Raw genomic sequence first — 16,262 nt, 5'->3', positions numbered from 1 at the left:
TCTCCGTGATGGCAACCAAGTCGTAGCCTGCCTGCTGCACGATGGCTTCCAGCTCCTCCTGTTTGTTACCCATGCTGCGTGCATTGGTGTAGATGCACTTCAGCTGGGCCATTGCCTTATCCCCTGGCCTTGCCATTGTTCCCCCTGGCACAGCCCCAACAGTCCTTGCCTCAGCCCCATCCCCCTTCTTACCTAGTTTAAAGCCCTCAAATGGTTTGTTAATTATTTATTAATGGTTTATTGATTGAAGCAGCAGTCAAAAACCCCATGCTCAGGGAAAAAATAAAATAAAAAAATAAATAAAAAAATAAAAGATTGAGGTTGTAAATAATCACATTTACACACACGTGAAGCTCTGTGTCCTGGCACAGGGTCCTAAGCAAAGAGAAATACCAGCGGCCCCAGAGCACTGTGAGATGGGGCAACACACTGCCTGCCACTGGATGAAGTGAGCATGGTAGGTCCAAAAATTCTTAGAGAAAAAGGTTTAAATCGAAAAAAAAATCTCTCCAGTCTACTCAACACCATGCTGCTGCATCTTGCTGGAGGAGGGTTCACAGAGTGTGATAGGCATGAGAGATGTTTGCTCTGCCCCCTCCTTGGCCACCCTGCAGCCCTCCTCGGGCAGGTGGCGTGGGCAGCTGCCCCATGTCCCCCATCCCTCCCACACTGCTCTGCTTTGTAAAAATAAGTGTGTAGTTTAAAACCAGTTATTGCTTCTGAACGATGTGAAGGCTCCTTGTCAGCTCTCCTGGCTCCTCCATGAATTGAAGACAGTATTTCTGTATTTCTAAATCAGCCGTGGATGAAAACAATGTCTCTACGCATATTTTATTTTTATTATTTTGTGTGTGTGTGTGCTTCTAGTAGTTTACAAACAGGAAAGGAAAAAATCAACCCAAATGCTCTCACAGTCTCCTGTGCGTTACTCGCTGGCAGGTGCTATAGACCAGTACTTGGGCAGGATCCAGGCGGCTGGGATTGTCAGAATAAAGAAGAGCAGCCTTAAAACAACCACAGAAATGCAGTACTCATCACAGGCAGGTCTGTCCCAGGCTGGATACCACTTGGAATCACCTGGAAAGAAAACAGATCACTGGGTTTTAGGTGTAACTGTGCTGAGGGCAACAAATTGAAGCAGAAACATCTGTGGTACTTACTAATGACTTTGTCACGCTCTGGGTTTCCTGGAGAGAGAAAAGAAGTGAATGGAAGCAGGCTTAGACATTGTGAATAATTTGATCTAACCAAAAGAGAATTAACTATGAGCCTGACAATGGGCAGAGAAGAAATACAGCAATGGGAGCTGCATTTCTTACCAGAAACAAGAACCAGTTGACTTCAGGAGAGCCTTGCAGTGGCTCTTGGGGATTTGCTGCAGAGAGCTTGGTCGCATCTTACTGACTGCCCCCTGATAGTGGCTGGCATAGAGAGGACTCTCCGGTACAATGATATCCCAAGAGGGCATGTGTGGGGTACGTCCTGCTGCCAATATGCCTGTTGTTGTCCCTACTGTATATTTTTTTTAATTAATTAATTTATTTATTTTCCCCAGTACTTATATTTAAGAACCGCAATCTGTAGCTGATGTCAAACTATCCCATCCATCAGGAATCCCCTCTCCCTCTTACGATGCTGGTGTTTTAACACCTTTAAGATCCCTAAGCATCACTGCTATCGTGGCTTCTGATTGCACTTTTTTTTTTTCCTACTGTGTTTGGGACAACAGTATGCCTTCTGCCAGAGTCTTCTGTGTGCTCTTTCTGCGTGTGCTTGTGGAGGAGGGTGGGTTTTCTACTTACGACACAGGTTCTTGGCACACTGATCGCCCTTGCATTTGCTGCATGCTGCTCCCGTCTCGTAGGGGTGCCAGCCATAATTCCCCCTGTGAAGGAAAGTAACACTGCTCTGAACCTGCCATTAGCAGCATGCCAATTCCTCCTGCTCTTTTGCTTTTCAGCTTGGGTTTTGCTTCACCTGCGTTGATGGGGAACAGTTTTTTGGGTTGCCCTCCCTGACCACCCCACTCCCCCCTAGCCCTAGATGTACCCAAATTCCCTGCAGATGTGGCCAGGCTGCCAGCACCCATGGCAGGGCCTTCGTGCTCTGGCAGTGACCTTCATGCTCTGACCCAGCAGGGCTGTGCAGCTCAGGACCTAGGCAGGATCCTGCCCTCACATGCTGGGAGCTGAGGCTCGGCAGGCATTTGCAGAGCCTCCATGTCCCTGTGTGCCCAGGGCAGGATGTGCAGGATGCAGGCAGTGCTGGATGTGACACGGCCCCATTTCTTAGCAGGCCTTAGCAGGCCCATTTCTTAGCCTGTTTGCAGTGTGCTCACCCAGCTCAAAAGCCATCTCCAATGGAAATTAGATGCTGGCATTAATTAGCTGGGAAAAGGTAGAAAGCATCCATCCCAGTTGCAGCCAATATGCATATGAAGGACCTCTGGATAAACTTTTGCCTCGAGCAGCCCCAGCTTTGTGGGGGTAAAGTCCGATAAAGCTCAGGCTGCAGCTGCAAGCGCTGCACACTTTTACCCAAACCATTGACCTGAAAGTTTAATTCTGCAGGCAAATGTGTAAATATTTTTAGACTCTGGGTCTGTACCTTGGCAACTGTCTGGGGCCACCTTGGCACTGAGGAGCAAGGGAACAGTTTTCCAGTGATCGCTTAAGTAGGCTCATTTCAGTATCTTACATTTTACTCTTTCTACCAGTGCCACTGCTTTTTGGCTACATCACATAGCCCCTGTTTAGTGAAAAACGGCTGCTTGGATAGAGGTGTGCATCTGTCTCTGTTTTGGGGACCCATAAACACGTGAAAAATGGGCTGCACATTGTGTGAAGGAAGCTGTACATTGTGGGAAGGAAGAAGGGGCAGGACCCAACCCCTGTGAAATGTTTGTCATGGAAAAGCTTACGCCGGCCCGTAGTTGCAGATAAAGTGTGCTGCATTTTTTCCTGAGAAGTACTGCACCGTGGGACAGAAGTGGACAGCACAGCCAACCTTGTAGCTTCGAGCCCAAACAATCTGAAAAGACAAACATGAACGCCAGTGAATGAACATCTGCTTTAACATCTAAAGCATGAGGGAAAAGCCCTGCCCTCCTCTGTGTCACACAGCAAGTGGGCTGAGGAGTGCTCCTTGGGCACACTTTGCAGAGGAGAGCAGTAGTTTATCTCCCTGGAAAGTATTGAACAGCCTCACATCAAAATCCAGCCCCTAGAGGCCCGTTTGTGAGCAGCCCTGCTCTCTGATAACCAAGGTTAACAATTGCAGGGTTGCAAGGCAGTGGCCCTCCCGTTCCTCTCTTTGTCCTTTCTCCTTGGGAATACTGGTTAGGAAAAAAAAGGTTGGGAAAAGTGATGCTTGCAGGAGCTGCAGCCATCTCCGTACGTGTTGGCAGCACTCAGCTGTAGCAGAAGTGCCCCACGTGTCCCAGCCTGATGTGGGGGCATTTCATCAGCCTTTGGCACAGCTCGTAGTGCCACACAGAGGCTGTCTGACAGAGGGGGGACCTCATCCCACCCCACACTGCAGCCCACTGCCACTGCCGCTTCCTGATTTTAGGCTACTGCTTGTTCCTGGAAACAAAATACAACTGGGGTATGTAAAAAAAAAAAAAAAGGACTCTTTTCCTTTACAAAGTGGGGATGTAAGAACATTTCATGCATACAGGCACAAAAAATCACTACCGCTCTTGGTTTGTTGAATCTTGGACAGAAGTCTAGAATTCCTGTGTCCCAACGGCAGGGCTGGTTCTTGGTTCAGGTGGAGAAGTTCCATGCCTACCTGTGTGTAATGGCCGCACACTCTTCTACAACTATTGGCGGTATAACTGTAGTCTTTGACCTCATTGTACCAGGAGGTGATGGCTTCTTTCACAGAAAATATCGAGAGCGAGCCAGTCCAGATGTTTTCTCCAACAGAGGTAAACCTGGGGTGAGTCTGCCCTGGCTCTTTGAGGTATGTGTTATGTTTAAACTGGCATCTCTTTGCCCAAGCTTTCGCAGTCTTCGCCAAATCTGGATCCCAAGTCTGCAAGATAAAAACAAGAGAAAATGGCTTGGGTACTTAAGCAATGCGGTAATGCGGAGCAGCTTCTGGCGCAGCTGGGACTCAGAAGTGTCTATGCCATGGGCTAGTCTGGATTTTGCTTCTGCTGAGACAATTCTGCATGGTAAATTGGCTTGTAGGTTTGTGTCTCCTGGGAATTTTGTCACTTGTTAAATGTAGGGAAGATCTTGGGGTGGCGGGCAATCACAGTTGATGCTTCAAATGTTAGCGCTGAATTTGTATTTGTGGAGTCACTCATGCGCTTGGTATTCAATCCTACAGAGAGCTGTTATTTAAACCATTGGATTATATAAATGTCTTTTGTTTGCGTCGGAGGTGTTGCCAGATTCCTCTGGGTTTTCTTGTGCACACAACCTGATTAAGCAAACACAGTGCTGTGCCACCTCTGTGTGCCTGTAGCTTTTTTTTTTTTTTTTTTTTTGTAATGAAAATTCCTTATTTGTCCTTCTATGTATGGATTAAAATCTCTCAGTTACTTCTGCAAATTACAGAACCACTAGAGAAGCTGTTTTGAATGTATCATTAATGGTGACAGAGGAAAAGGACTTGGAGGTTCTTAGACTTTTTGTCTGTTTTACATAATATAGCTTTTTGGTACTGATGATATATATGTACTGAAATAATATGTGTAAAGTTTATGCTCTTAGTAAGTAATTAAAATTTGTAAGATCACATCAAAACAGATCTGCAGAGATTTGCAATTATTTTCTAACCCATGTCTTCCATTTCTCCCTGTGGCAAGCATTTGGGGTGGGAGTTTTCCTACAAAACTAACACACAAGTAATTTGCCTAGAAACACAGTATCTGGAATATGAAAGGTAAGGTTGGGGGCAGAGGGTCTTAGTTGAAGTGAACAGCTGATAATTCCTTAGATGATAGCTTTTAAAGAGGATGAACAAAATCTGCTGTTGTTCACAGGTTATCTTCCACTCCTAGCATTTCTGCAAGTCAAGACAGAGGCTGAAGTTTACATTCTGGCAATGCTGTGAGCTCACAAGAATAAGACCACAATGAAAGCTGTGTGACAGTGATTGGTGGATCTTAGTGCTCTGAAGTCTAGTTTTTCAGATTCTGCTTAAGAGTCTGCACCCTTATTTTCTCCTTCATCCTTTAGCAGTGTTAATAATAACAGCTCAGTGTAAAGGTACTTTTCCTTTTTTGTACAAATGCTTCAGCTGGCTGAAAAAGCAATGGGCAGAGATTTATAGTCTGGAATGGTCTTTAGTTTAAGCGTAGTTTTAATCATAGTTTGCTTACAAAACCACATTTACCCAAAAGATTACAATCAACTGCATGAGTAAAAAAGCACAGGAAAGGGAGGTTTGCCTATAAATATCACTGCTGTTTGGGAAAATAGTAATTGGAGGTGGGTGTTTTTCAGGAACCATTTTTCAGTTTTGGTTTTGTAACTCAGATGAGTTTTTCATTTATTTAGGGAAGGAAAACTGATTGTATGACTGGTGAAAAGTAATTCAGGAACATTCACTGTTGTGAAAGCCTTGATATAAGCAGTGAGGATCTTTCTGCTGGTTTGGAACAGACCTAGACAGTACTTTGGGGGACTGTGAAGGGTGAATGGGAAGAAGGGTTCACATTTGTCTGGTTGAAAAAAAAAAAAAAAAAAAGTAGATCATTATTTTTAACAGCTGTTTTACTACTGTAGCTGTTGGGGCTTTGTCACTTGTACTTAAAGGAGTTTCTGTCTAGTATTTTCTTTAAAAAAAATATTTTTTTCTAAAAGGTGGAAATGCCTTGTGTTCATATTCTTCACTTTTACGTATCTAGGTGAACAGTTATCTACAGGAAACAGAAGTTTCTTTTTTCTCTTGTTATCTTGAAAACAAGTCATCTTCTTTTCCTCTTTTTTGAAGTGCTTTAGTTGGTTAAAAAATTAATATACATGTGGTTTTCAATACTTTTACTTTCATAAAAGATTTGATCATACATTTTACTGATTTCTCCATGTAAAATTATTCCTGTGAGAGGTCATACTCAAGACTGTTTTTGTTGGTGGTGAAGTTTTGGATTTTTTTTTTTCAGTGCTTTAAATGAAAGCTACCATGATTTTACTTCTTCTTTTCTTTGTAATGACCCTTATTTGTTTATTCGCTCTTTTTTTTCCACAAATTTCAGATCTACTTTTCAAAAAGATAAAGCAATGTTCACTGGAAATCTGCGGTCAACACTGGAGAGGTTTCCTAATGTCCCACTAAAGAAATCTGAAATAAAAAACACAGCAGAAGAGAAACTAAATTGTTCCCTGTCAGCAGCTTGCTAGCTGCTTGCCTACACCCCCCTAACAGGCACTTGTTTTCTGGTGTTTGAGAGCTAGAAATGTAAATGGAGCTGGTTTTGAACTTTGTTTTAGGTGTTGCTAACTGTGAATGGGGTTACATCCTCTTCTGGTGGTGGCCAAGTGGGATGATGAGAGGGAAGCAAGAGGAAAGGCCAGCATTAGGGCAATCATTATGGACCTCTGCATGTTATCCCAGGAAGAAACCTTTAGCATTAAAGGTTTCAAGCATTACCCAACCAAAGCACAAAAGGTGGTGGCTGTTACAAGAGGCAGCTCCCAAGTTTCTGGGATTGAACAATGCCTCCCAGATCAGGCAGAGGTGAGCTTCACAACCCGTAAGCCAACCTTGTGCATGCATTTACAGCTTCCCAAGTGCCACAAACCATCTTAAACATGAGGTGGCTACTTGCAGAGGCTGGGCTATATTTTGAATCATGACAGATTATCTTTTGCATTGATGACTGCAGAGACAGGCACTGTGGTGCAGGACCTGATGCCTTCAGCCCCCACTGCTGCTGCACTTGTTGCATTTGTTTTGGCTTCCTCTGCAGCCCGGTGCCTAGGAACCACTGCTAATAGCTCTGCTGGCTCAGGCCATGAGAGATTTGCAGAGAAAGCTAAAGCAGAGCTCTTCAAAGCCTTTTGGCAATGTTCTCCGCCCTCGCCAACTCTAGTATGAAAGGATGTGCTGAGGTCTGCACATAAATCACACCCCAGGCTGCAATGCCTTGGAATGAGGAGGCTTTTCACAGCACCAGCTACAGCACCAGGTTGGGGGTTGAAATCTCGAGTTTCAGATAAAGAAACTGAGCCAGGCAAAACTATACACGTACCCAACCGTATAAAGCCATCTGATAATCAGAGCCTTATTTGCTGTAAAAAGGAATTGCTGCTATGACTCCAGGAGACCATTTCTTTCTTTTTTTTTCTTTTTTTTTTTTTTAACATTTGATTACAGAAATCATCTTTAAGAACTGCAAAAACCACAATGATCAGTGCTGCCCGCTTGCACGTAAGCAGTGAAGATCCCCTTACCATGTAGAGCATGTCGCTGGCTGGTGGGCTCACTGCAGACCGGAATTTGTTATGCTCTGTCACACATTGCTCAATAAACTCGGCATCTCCAATATCAGGCAATGTCTGTGGTGTAGAGGAGCCAGCAGAAAGGCAGAAACGCAGTAAAGCCAGCATGCAAGTGAAAAATCTGCTCATCATGATTCTCAGCCTCTGGTCTTCCAGCTTTAAGAGCAGAATAGTTCAGCTGAATAAAGTGGGTTTGGCTCCACTGGCAGCGTTTTGCTTCGAAGGCTTGTGGGCTGGACTTATCTTAGCCATGGTAATTGAAGACGGCGTTTGTCACAGGAAATGAGTCATATTTCAGAGCGTTGCTAAGAGAATAAGGAAATTAAGCTGCAAGTTCGCATCAGAGCTGTAGAGGCTTTGTCTCTCTCTCTCTTTTTCCTTTTCTATTTCTTTTTCTTTGACTGTGTTGAGCAAGCTTCTTCTCTCCTAACTTTTGGCTTTTCATTGTTTGGGGTTTTGGCCCTTTCCTCCCACCCACAGCAATCAAAACATGTTGCAATAAAGTTTTGGATAATTTTTCTGTTTTTCATTAAAACAGCACTGCTGTTATGGCTGCTCCTCTGGGCCAAAATGGAATGAGATGTGAATAATTGATGTGAACTCTGAGTTTTACTCTAGCGTGAGCAATCATTGTGGTTGTACATTGATTTGTTGGAGGGGTAACAACAACCTAAACATGCTGCACTTACTGATGGGATTCTCCTGTGACCACACATTCGTGGTACATGTTGCTACCCATTTTTCTTTCCAGGCATTAGTAATTCTTTAATCACTCCCCGTGACCTGAGCACCAGGCAGAGTTGGGTGCCATGAAGCTTGGTGCTGCCTCGTGCCTGGTGCCCAGCACCCACACCAGGCTTCACAGCCGTGAGGAAGGAGTTGAAGTCCCAGGCACACCTGCCCAACTCTCCCTGCCCGGACTCACCACCCTTTCCTCACGCTGCCTTTAACTATTGCCTCTCCATCAAGTTCAGGCTTTCTCCTGTGGTCCCAAGGCTGCTTACAGGCAAAAAGGCCTCCTGGGGGAATCATGTGAATGAAACACGGTGCTCAGAGCTCCCCTGCAGACCACGTCTGACAGCAGAAGGTAGGTTGAGGTGAGAGGTGGGTTGACCCCGGCCAGCAGCCAAGCACCCAGGTAGCCACTTGCTCACTCCCTGTCCCCAGCAGGACAGGAGGAGAAAGCAGGAAGAACAAAAGTGAAAAAACTCATGGGTCAGGATAAAGACAGCTCAGCAGGTGTGGAAAGAACGGGGAAAAGCAGTGGCCACTTTGGAAGCCACTTCTGCCCCCTTCTTCCTCTACTGCTTTTATTGCTGAGCATGTTGTTATGTGATGTCCAATATCCCTTCTGACAGTTCAGGTCCTGTCTGTTAAAGGCAAACACAGTAATTGTGTTGTTGTTGATGTTTGTTGCTGCTGTTGTTTTTTAAGGTCTTGATGCATAATTTTGAGAACATTATTTTGTTAATCAAACTATTTATTCCTCAGTAACTAGATGTATATATGTATATTCTCCAGATCTTTATTTAAAGCCATTAATTTAAAACATTACTTATCTCTTAGTATAACAGATGGCGGCAGACAAGAACTGACAGTGGTGAAATTAAATATGAGTTTTCTTGCATTGTGAAATTTTGCTGTGTATCATAGAATCACAGAGATCATCTAGTCTGCCCTCCCCCCAAACAGGATCACCTAGAGCACATCATGCAGGAAATATGACAAGAAATATGACAAGCACTTGGATAGGACAGAATAGTACAACCACCAATAGCACAGCTTTAATGGAGAGTAACACACACAGGCTAAGTGTAGTAAAGGACAAGCTTTATTCTTTCTGCTCTTAAAAAGGAATGCATACAGTTAAGTCTCAAACTATCTACGACAAATTATGGTTGGGATAATTCAAAGTTAATGGAAATGAGTTATTGCTTCTTTTGGATCCAGAGTGCCCCTTCAGACAAGTCTTTGTGATGCTCCAGGTTTCCAGAAGGCTTGTTGGTATATACAGCAGTGTGTTGCCTCCAGCAGTCTATACCTGAGCCAGAGTTAAGAAGCTCTTACAGAAATAGAAGCCATGATAATAAATTACAATAACTCTATGCACTGCCATTTAATTCTTTCCCTGAATGCAGAGGAAGATCTTTTTATGGTGGGTAAATATCACAAATATAATGGAGAAATAATGGAGTGTTTTTTTTTTTTTAAATGTGTGCAGTTCTCTGACAAAGATATAGTGGTGTGATCACTATCAGTATCTTAAATGATCATTACTCATATATAAACGTGTGTGGAAACCTTCGCTGTATTAAAAGAGTACCTGCAGCGCTCAGTACCAAAAACAGCAGCCTTAAAATCAAGACACTAAGACAGTAGCTGTCGCAAGAGGAACGCGGCTGCCCAGCTGGGGGGGTGTCGGCTGGAGGCCCGGAGGGACGGGGTCGCGGTGGTGGCCGGGGCTGCGTGTCCCAGTCCGGATACCAGTTGTCATAACCTTAAAAACAGCAAAGAATTAGGTGTGAGAACTTGTCCAGCTTAGCCACGCTCATAGGAAAGCAACAAAGAGAATTGGATACGTACTTATCAGCTTCTCACGTCCTGCATTTACTGTGGAGAGATGAGAAAAAGGACATAAATGTGACCGTCACTCAGTGGTGTTTCTTAGCACAAAAAGGCATGCCAGTGCTGCTGCCTGGCTGATGGCAGCAGTGCTGCCGGTGTCGCAAGCATCTGGCAGCGGGGAACTCGGTCAGCAAGGGGGCTCCCCACTGAGGTGGGGTTAGAGCTTTTTGTTGAGCAGGAGGAGAAGCAGAAGCGAAGCAGCTGCGATGGGAAGTATTGGTGGCATGGGGAGGAGGGAAGTAAATAAAAAGGAGACTTGAAATTTATTTTAAATTGATACACAAATCAAATTTAAATAGTTAGAGACAGACAAATCTAACTACAGAATTTGTCAGAAAAAAAAAACAGATCTTTACTAAGAGCTTTGATGCATTTGCAGGATTGCACATGTGCCCCTATTGACATTGTGATTTGTCCTATAGGAGAATATGGTAAAACTGGTTCTAGGATCTAGCTCTTAAAAAGCTCTCTTCCTCCTCTCCCTTCCCCTCGTCTTTGTGATGCTTCTAGTTTTTCTGTGGTGCATCAACTTGTGACTTCGAGATGAGTCAGCCAGGATGTCACAGAAGGAAATAAGAATACCAAATGCTCAATTATTTCTACAGCTGAAGCTATCTAGTGCCTGGCTGCTAGAGAACATCTCTATTAAACCTCTGTACAAAAGTCATATTTAAGACACCGTTGCATGCTTTTTACTCTCTGATTATTTAAAACACTGTTTCTGACAAATCTGGAACTAGGTGTAAGAACAAAAGTCCACAGGTGCAAACGTGGAAAAACAAGCTTTCACTGTGGTATTTCAGAAAACTGTAGAAGTAAGTGTGTTTTTCAATACAGCCTGATTATTGGTTCCAAACTATATATTTTTTTTGCAAAATGTGATAGAAAATATTAAACAAGCAGGAAAGCAGAAGTTAAACACACTATTTCTTGTAGAAAATCAAAACAAAACCAAAACAGATGGGAATATCTGTGAGGGATATTTTAGATTTGACTTCTTGGTCAGTTAAAAGATAAAAAATAGTCTGATATTTCTCTTCTTTGGAAACTCTGTTTTCTATCTCTGGGAGCTTTAAATAACAAAATATCCCAATCAATTCCTTCTTATACTATTTTAACCAGGGCTTAGTCCTGTTGGTCTGTGGTGGGCTACAGACCCACTATGCATTTAGCACATTTCTCCTCTGCTGTATTTCCACCGATAATTGTGATACTTTTAGCTCCTCAGCAGATCACTTCGGTCTTACCACAGAGCTTGTCCACACACTTGTCATTACTGCATCTACTGCATGGTGGTCCCTCTTCATAAGGTTTTGTTGGGTAATTCCCCCTGCAGAGCAGAAGAGCAATACTTTGTTAGCTCTGTCTTTGGAAAATAATTTAAATACATGGTTTCATTATATTGCTAGAATAATTTGCCATTGTAACCTATTATCAGGGAAAAATAATTTTATGCAAAAAAAAAAAAAAAGATCATTATCATTATTTGAAATTCCTCTTGGATCAGACTAAATCTTTCACTGACATGGGGAGGCTTCTTGGGTAATACTGTGCTATTCAGACTAACTATACAGGAATCTGCCTCTAGCCCCTCTTTACCCACACATACTTTAAATAAATCTGTAAAATGTATGTCCAGAAATCACAGGGCATGGAATAAACTAGAGGATTGTCTTCCTTTTTTCATAGAATCACTTAGGTTGGAAGAGTCCCTTAAACCCATCTACTCCAACCATCAACCTAACACTACCAAGTCCACTACTAAATCTTGTGCTTTAGTGCCACCACATCCACATTTCTCTTAAACACCTCCATGGACAGGGATTCCACCACTTCCCTGGGGAGCGTGTTTCAGTACCTAGCCATCCTTTCCATGAAGGAAGTATTCCTGGTCCTTAGTCTAAACCTCCCCACGGTGCAACTTAAGATCATTTCCTCACATCCTGTCACTTGTCACCTGAGAAATGAGACTAACACACTCCTTGCTGCAGCCTCCTTCCAGGCAGTTGTAGAGAGAGATGAGGTCTCCCCTCAGTCTCCTCTTCTCCAAACTAAAAATGCCAGCTCCCTCAGACGCTCCTCATGAGTCTTGTTCTCCAGTCCCTTCACCAGCTCTTCCCCGAACACATTCCAGAAACTCAGTATCTTACTTGTAGTGAAGGGCCAAAACTGAACACAGTACTTGACGTGCAATTACTTCTGCGATTAATTCAATTGCACCGTTCCTACTATTCCTGCAGAGACTGAACTCAAAACAGATTTTATCTGGCAATGCTTGCTGATGGTGAGTGCCCTCAGCCTGAGCCTGCTCACCTGCTTTTTTAGAAAGGGATTTTCTGCAGCCCAGACTCTGCCCAGCACCTTATGCTCTAAACAGACAGGGGAACCACTAACATGTGGACATAGCTTCTTCAGAAATTTGTTACAACTGCTCCTGCCATTAGTAACATCTGATACCAGGTCAGTCATAGGTTAGTTAAAAAGCAGAAAAATGAACCCCCAAATGCCACAATTGACTTACGCTGGCCCATAGTTACAAACAAAATGTGCTGCTCTGTCGAGTCCTTGAAAATTTTCTACTGTGTGGCAGAAGTGAACTGCACAGCCAACTTTGTAACTTGTTGCCCAAACAACCTGAAAGGCAAAGTGAAATATGTGATGCACCTGTTCAAGGACTCAAAAAACAACCAGAATTCACAGTATTGAATCAGAAGGTACTAGTGGCTGAACTGATGGATCTTGTGGCAGCTTAAAACAGACAATACAGGAGCAACATCAACAGCTCAAAGTACAGCAGAGACCTGACTTGAGCAGAGTCTGACTTGAGACCATTAGGTGGTTTTGCACTTATTACCTGGCTCCCTTGGAAACATGACATTGTTAGGGGGATAATCCTTTTCAACCATTAGTGAACAGAGGGCTCAGACACCCCGGCAGTTCAGAATATAGTTCCAATCTCATCCAGCAGTAAACTGCAGGGCAAAACCACTGCCATAATTCCTGTTCCAAAGCAGTCTGGTCTAAGCCTGCATTTTTTCTCTGAAACCATTACACTAGACAGAGAAAAAACTCACCTGTGTATAGTGACCACATATGCTAGTACACCTACGGGTGTTGAAATCGTAGCTTTTGAATTCATTAAACCAGTCATTCAGAGCTGCATGCACAGAAAAGATGGAGGCTGTGCCAGTCCAGATGTTTTCTCCTACAAAAGTAAAGGTGGGGTGCATCTTCTGTGGTATTTTAAGGTAGCTGTTGTGCCGAAACTTGCACTTCTTTGCCCATGCTTTGGCAGACTTAGCTAAAGCAGGGTCCCAGGACTGTACAAAGGAAAGAAAACATAATAGGCATAATAATGCTGAAAACAAACACACAAAAAAACATAACAACACTGCATTGCAGCGACTTAGTTGGATTCAAACAGTTTTAAACAGAAGATTGGAAAGATTTCTTTTCCCCTGACTCCCACTGAACATTCAGTTTCTTTCCCTGTCTTTTCAACTCCCACAACAAATTTTTTCTTCTTCTTTCTGCCTCAGATATTGCTAGACATATAGTATCTATCCCTGTTCTGTGGTATCTGACTTGTTACAATACTTAGAGCTGGACAGCAGTGTTTAAGCTGCCTGGTCCATGAGGAGACTGGTTTGTGAGACTTACAGAAAGATTTTATGCTGCTGGATAACTAGGCAATAAAATAGCAGGTCAAATTCAGTATACAAAAATACAAGTAAAGGCACATGAGGAGGAAAAATAATGTTGACTTAGTATTCATGACAGATTTGGAGCTGACTCTTACTGCTTGTAAATCTATGCTTAGCATAGATTAAGGCAAATAAAGTATTAGAAATTCCTCGAGAGGGACTGGAGAGTGAACCTAAATATATAAGTTCACCACTGAAGAAGTCCTGTTAAATACTGTGTGCAGTGCCTTGTCTTAAAAAGGGACACTAGAACTGGAAAGGGCACAGAGAATATGGGGGATTGTCAAATACTAAGGATGCTCTGTAGCTTTCTGCGGGGACAGCTGAATGTCTTGTGAAGTATGCAAATAAGCAATGATTACTTGCTCTTTGCAGCACAAGGATCAGAGACTATCAAAGGAAGCTAGCAATTAGCAAGACCAAATCAAATGCAAGGAGATTTTTACATATCATGTAGTTAAGACTGCAATTTTGCTACGAGATATTAAGGGTGATAGAAGCTTGCATAGGCTGAAAAAAAGTCACACAAGAAAAACCCATCACAAGCCTTTAAATAAAATGTAGCACCTCTCATTCAAGAGTTTCTGTATATTTGTCCTTCCAGGACTGCACGATCTTTGGTCTGAGCAGCTAAATTTTCTCCTGTTTTCTAGCATTCTAAAGCAAACTTGTTTTTAATTATTATTATTATTTTTTTTTTTAACAAAATGCCAAAAAATTAACATTTTGAGTAGTCTGACTTTTACATCGTTATCTGAACTTCCTTTCACAGAAATTATATCAGGCTGCAGTTGTGCATTTAACTTCCTTTTCAGCTAAGCGGCACTGCTGGAGGGTTCAAAGTAACGACGTAAACTGACTGGGTTTGCCTCCCCCAGCTCTCTCTCTACCTATTCCTTACATACTCCATTGAGCAAGCTGAGACCTATCCACGGCCTGCTCTGATATCCATTATGTTTATGGGAAGATCTCTTTTCCAGCCCAGCTACTCTCCAAATAGCACAGCAAAGGAAGATGAGGTGTCTACAGGGGTGTCTAAAGGGGCAACCCCCTTTCTTCAATACGGATTCTAGACTGGAAGGCACAAGGTGAGGTGCTAGATTTTCAATAAGCCACGTTGCCTTTCAGGAGCTTTCTAATGCCAAGCAGCTTCCCTGCATGAAAGCTGGACTAACAGAAGGGAGATTACTGTCCCTCTTTGAAAAAGATAAATGCAACGCTGAGAACTGAACATTACGTATATTTTTTGTAACACAGTCCTTTGCTATGGCTCAAGTTTAGAGCTGCAACCTGTCCCCAGACAATGAATCCTCTTCCAATTAATAAGACAGAACAGTACTGTGAAAATTAATTGCTTTTTTATTTCCTACAAAGGACTATCAGATATAGTACCAAAATCATTGACAGAAACAGAAAGGAAAGCACAGAGCAACTGGAGAGTAAGGTGGGCTAACTCAGCAGCACCATCTATGTCAATTTTCAAACCAATCACAAACGCCTCCTTACCATGCGAAACATATTGCTGGCTGGTGGATTCGTTTTGGATCGAAAGTTGTTGTGAGCGCTCACACAGTCTTTAATGAACTTTGCATCTTCAATGTCAGGCAAAGGATATTGTGCATACGCACGACAGCAGGCAAAGAGATCCAGTAAGAGCACTGCAGAAAAAAAAGATGTGATTTTCATAATTCTTCAATGCTCTCGGTATTTTTTCTTAAGTTTTTAAAAGAAATATCCCTTAGGTGGAGATAATGCTGCTAAGCAGTTTCTCTGTAGTCCTCTGGGTGTGCAAGCTCTTCAAAGTCAGAGCAACAGGAAGTGGAATTGCTTCACAAGGTACAGAACCATCTGACATCACCGCTGGCTGTCCGAGGGTAAGCTGAGGAACACGCATCTGCCACGCATATTGCCCAGAGGTACTGCCACACTGAAATGTCTGCCTCTTCTTTGAATGCCTTCCATCCTGGTTGAATGCCAAGCCATTCTGTGGCTGCAGGTCTTATCTGAAGAGGTGCTGCACAGCAACTTTGCTAAAACCTCCGTCAACCATAAAGATTGTAGCTATGACACAATACAGATCTGCTGTTCAGGTGCTTTTCCTACTGTGCAGCTTAGTTGTGCCAAGTCAACTGCAATTATTTTGTAGAATCTTTCTTCCATTTCAGAGTTACTCTAGGAATAAAAGGAATTAGGGAAACTGCATATATTAAATTTTGTGTCCCCACCAGGACAAAAACAACCAACCAAAGAAACAATAAAAATTGTTCCTAAGCAGCAGCTTGCTGTGGAACCTTCTAAGCTTCTAATTTGGTGTTTAGCAAAAGTATGACATTGAAATCCCAAGCATAAATGAGGGTGTTGATTCTCACCTTCACTAGCCACCTGTTTATCTAAGAGGCTGAAATTCTTGGAAGAGCTTTCTGTGCTCATGTGAGGAGAGAAGCTGTAGGATTACCACTCCTGAGGTAAAATTCCA

The 16,262-nt window shown here is 43.0% G+C and overlaps 2 protein-coding genes across 4 annotated transcripts; both read right to left on the bottom strand.

The window, feature by feature from the left end:
- Positions 1-815: 815 nt before the first annotated feature.
- On the bottom strand, positions 816-7,701 carry LOC106020629 (glioma pathogenesis-related protein 1). 2 transcript variants are annotated; one of them, XM_027455046.3, is made up of 6 exons: positions 7,410-7,696; positions 3,793-4,038; positions 2,921-3,030; positions 1,803-1,885; positions 1,161-1,187; positions 816-1,077 (listed from the first exon to the last, which is right to left on the bottom strand). In XM_027455046.3, exons 1-6 carry the CDS (start codon positions 7,587-7,589, stop codon positions 926-928), a joined length of 798 nt encoding a protein of 265 aa, XP_027310847.3. In that variant the 5' UTR covers positions 7,590-7,696; the 3' UTR covers positions 816-925. The 2 variants fall into 2 exon arrangements, with proteins under 2 accessions (XP_027310847.3, XP_071891140.1); XM_072035039.1 differs by having other exon boundaries at positions 937-1,077; positions 3,696-4,038; positions 7,410-7,701.
- Positions 7,702-9,270: 1,569 nt separating this feature from the next.
- LOC101791991 (glioma pathogenesis-related protein 1) lies at positions 9,271-15,713 on the bottom strand. 2 transcript variants are annotated; one of them, XM_072035038.1, is made up of 7 exons: positions 15,293-15,713; positions 13,157-13,402; positions 12,604-12,716; positions 11,330-11,412; positions 10,041-10,067; positions 9,781-9,954; positions 9,271-9,498 (listed from the first exon to the last, which is right to left on the bottom strand). In XM_072035038.1, the coding sequence occupies exons 1-7, from the start codon at positions 15,470-15,472 to the stop codon at positions 9,386-9,388; spliced, it is 936 nt and encodes a 311-aa protein (XP_071891139.1). In that variant the 5' UTR covers positions 15,473-15,713; the 3' UTR covers positions 9,271-9,385. The 2 variants fall into 2 exon arrangements, with proteins under 2 accessions (XP_071891139.1, XP_038029080.1); XM_038173152.2 differs by having other exon boundaries at positions 9,271-9,954; positions 15,293-15,630.
- Positions 15,714-16,262: the final 549 nt, after the last annotated feature.

This window comes from Anas platyrhynchos, chromosome 1 (assembly GCF_047663525.1).
Source record: "Anas platyrhynchos isolate ZD024472 breed Pekin duck chromosome 1, IASCAAS_PekinDuck_T2T, whole genome shotgun sequence".
Classification (NCBI taxonomy): Eukaryota; Metazoa; Chordata; class Aves; order Anseriformes; family Anatidae; genus Anas; species Anas platyrhynchos.
This window is presented reverse-complemented; position numbering and strand designations above follow the sequence as displayed.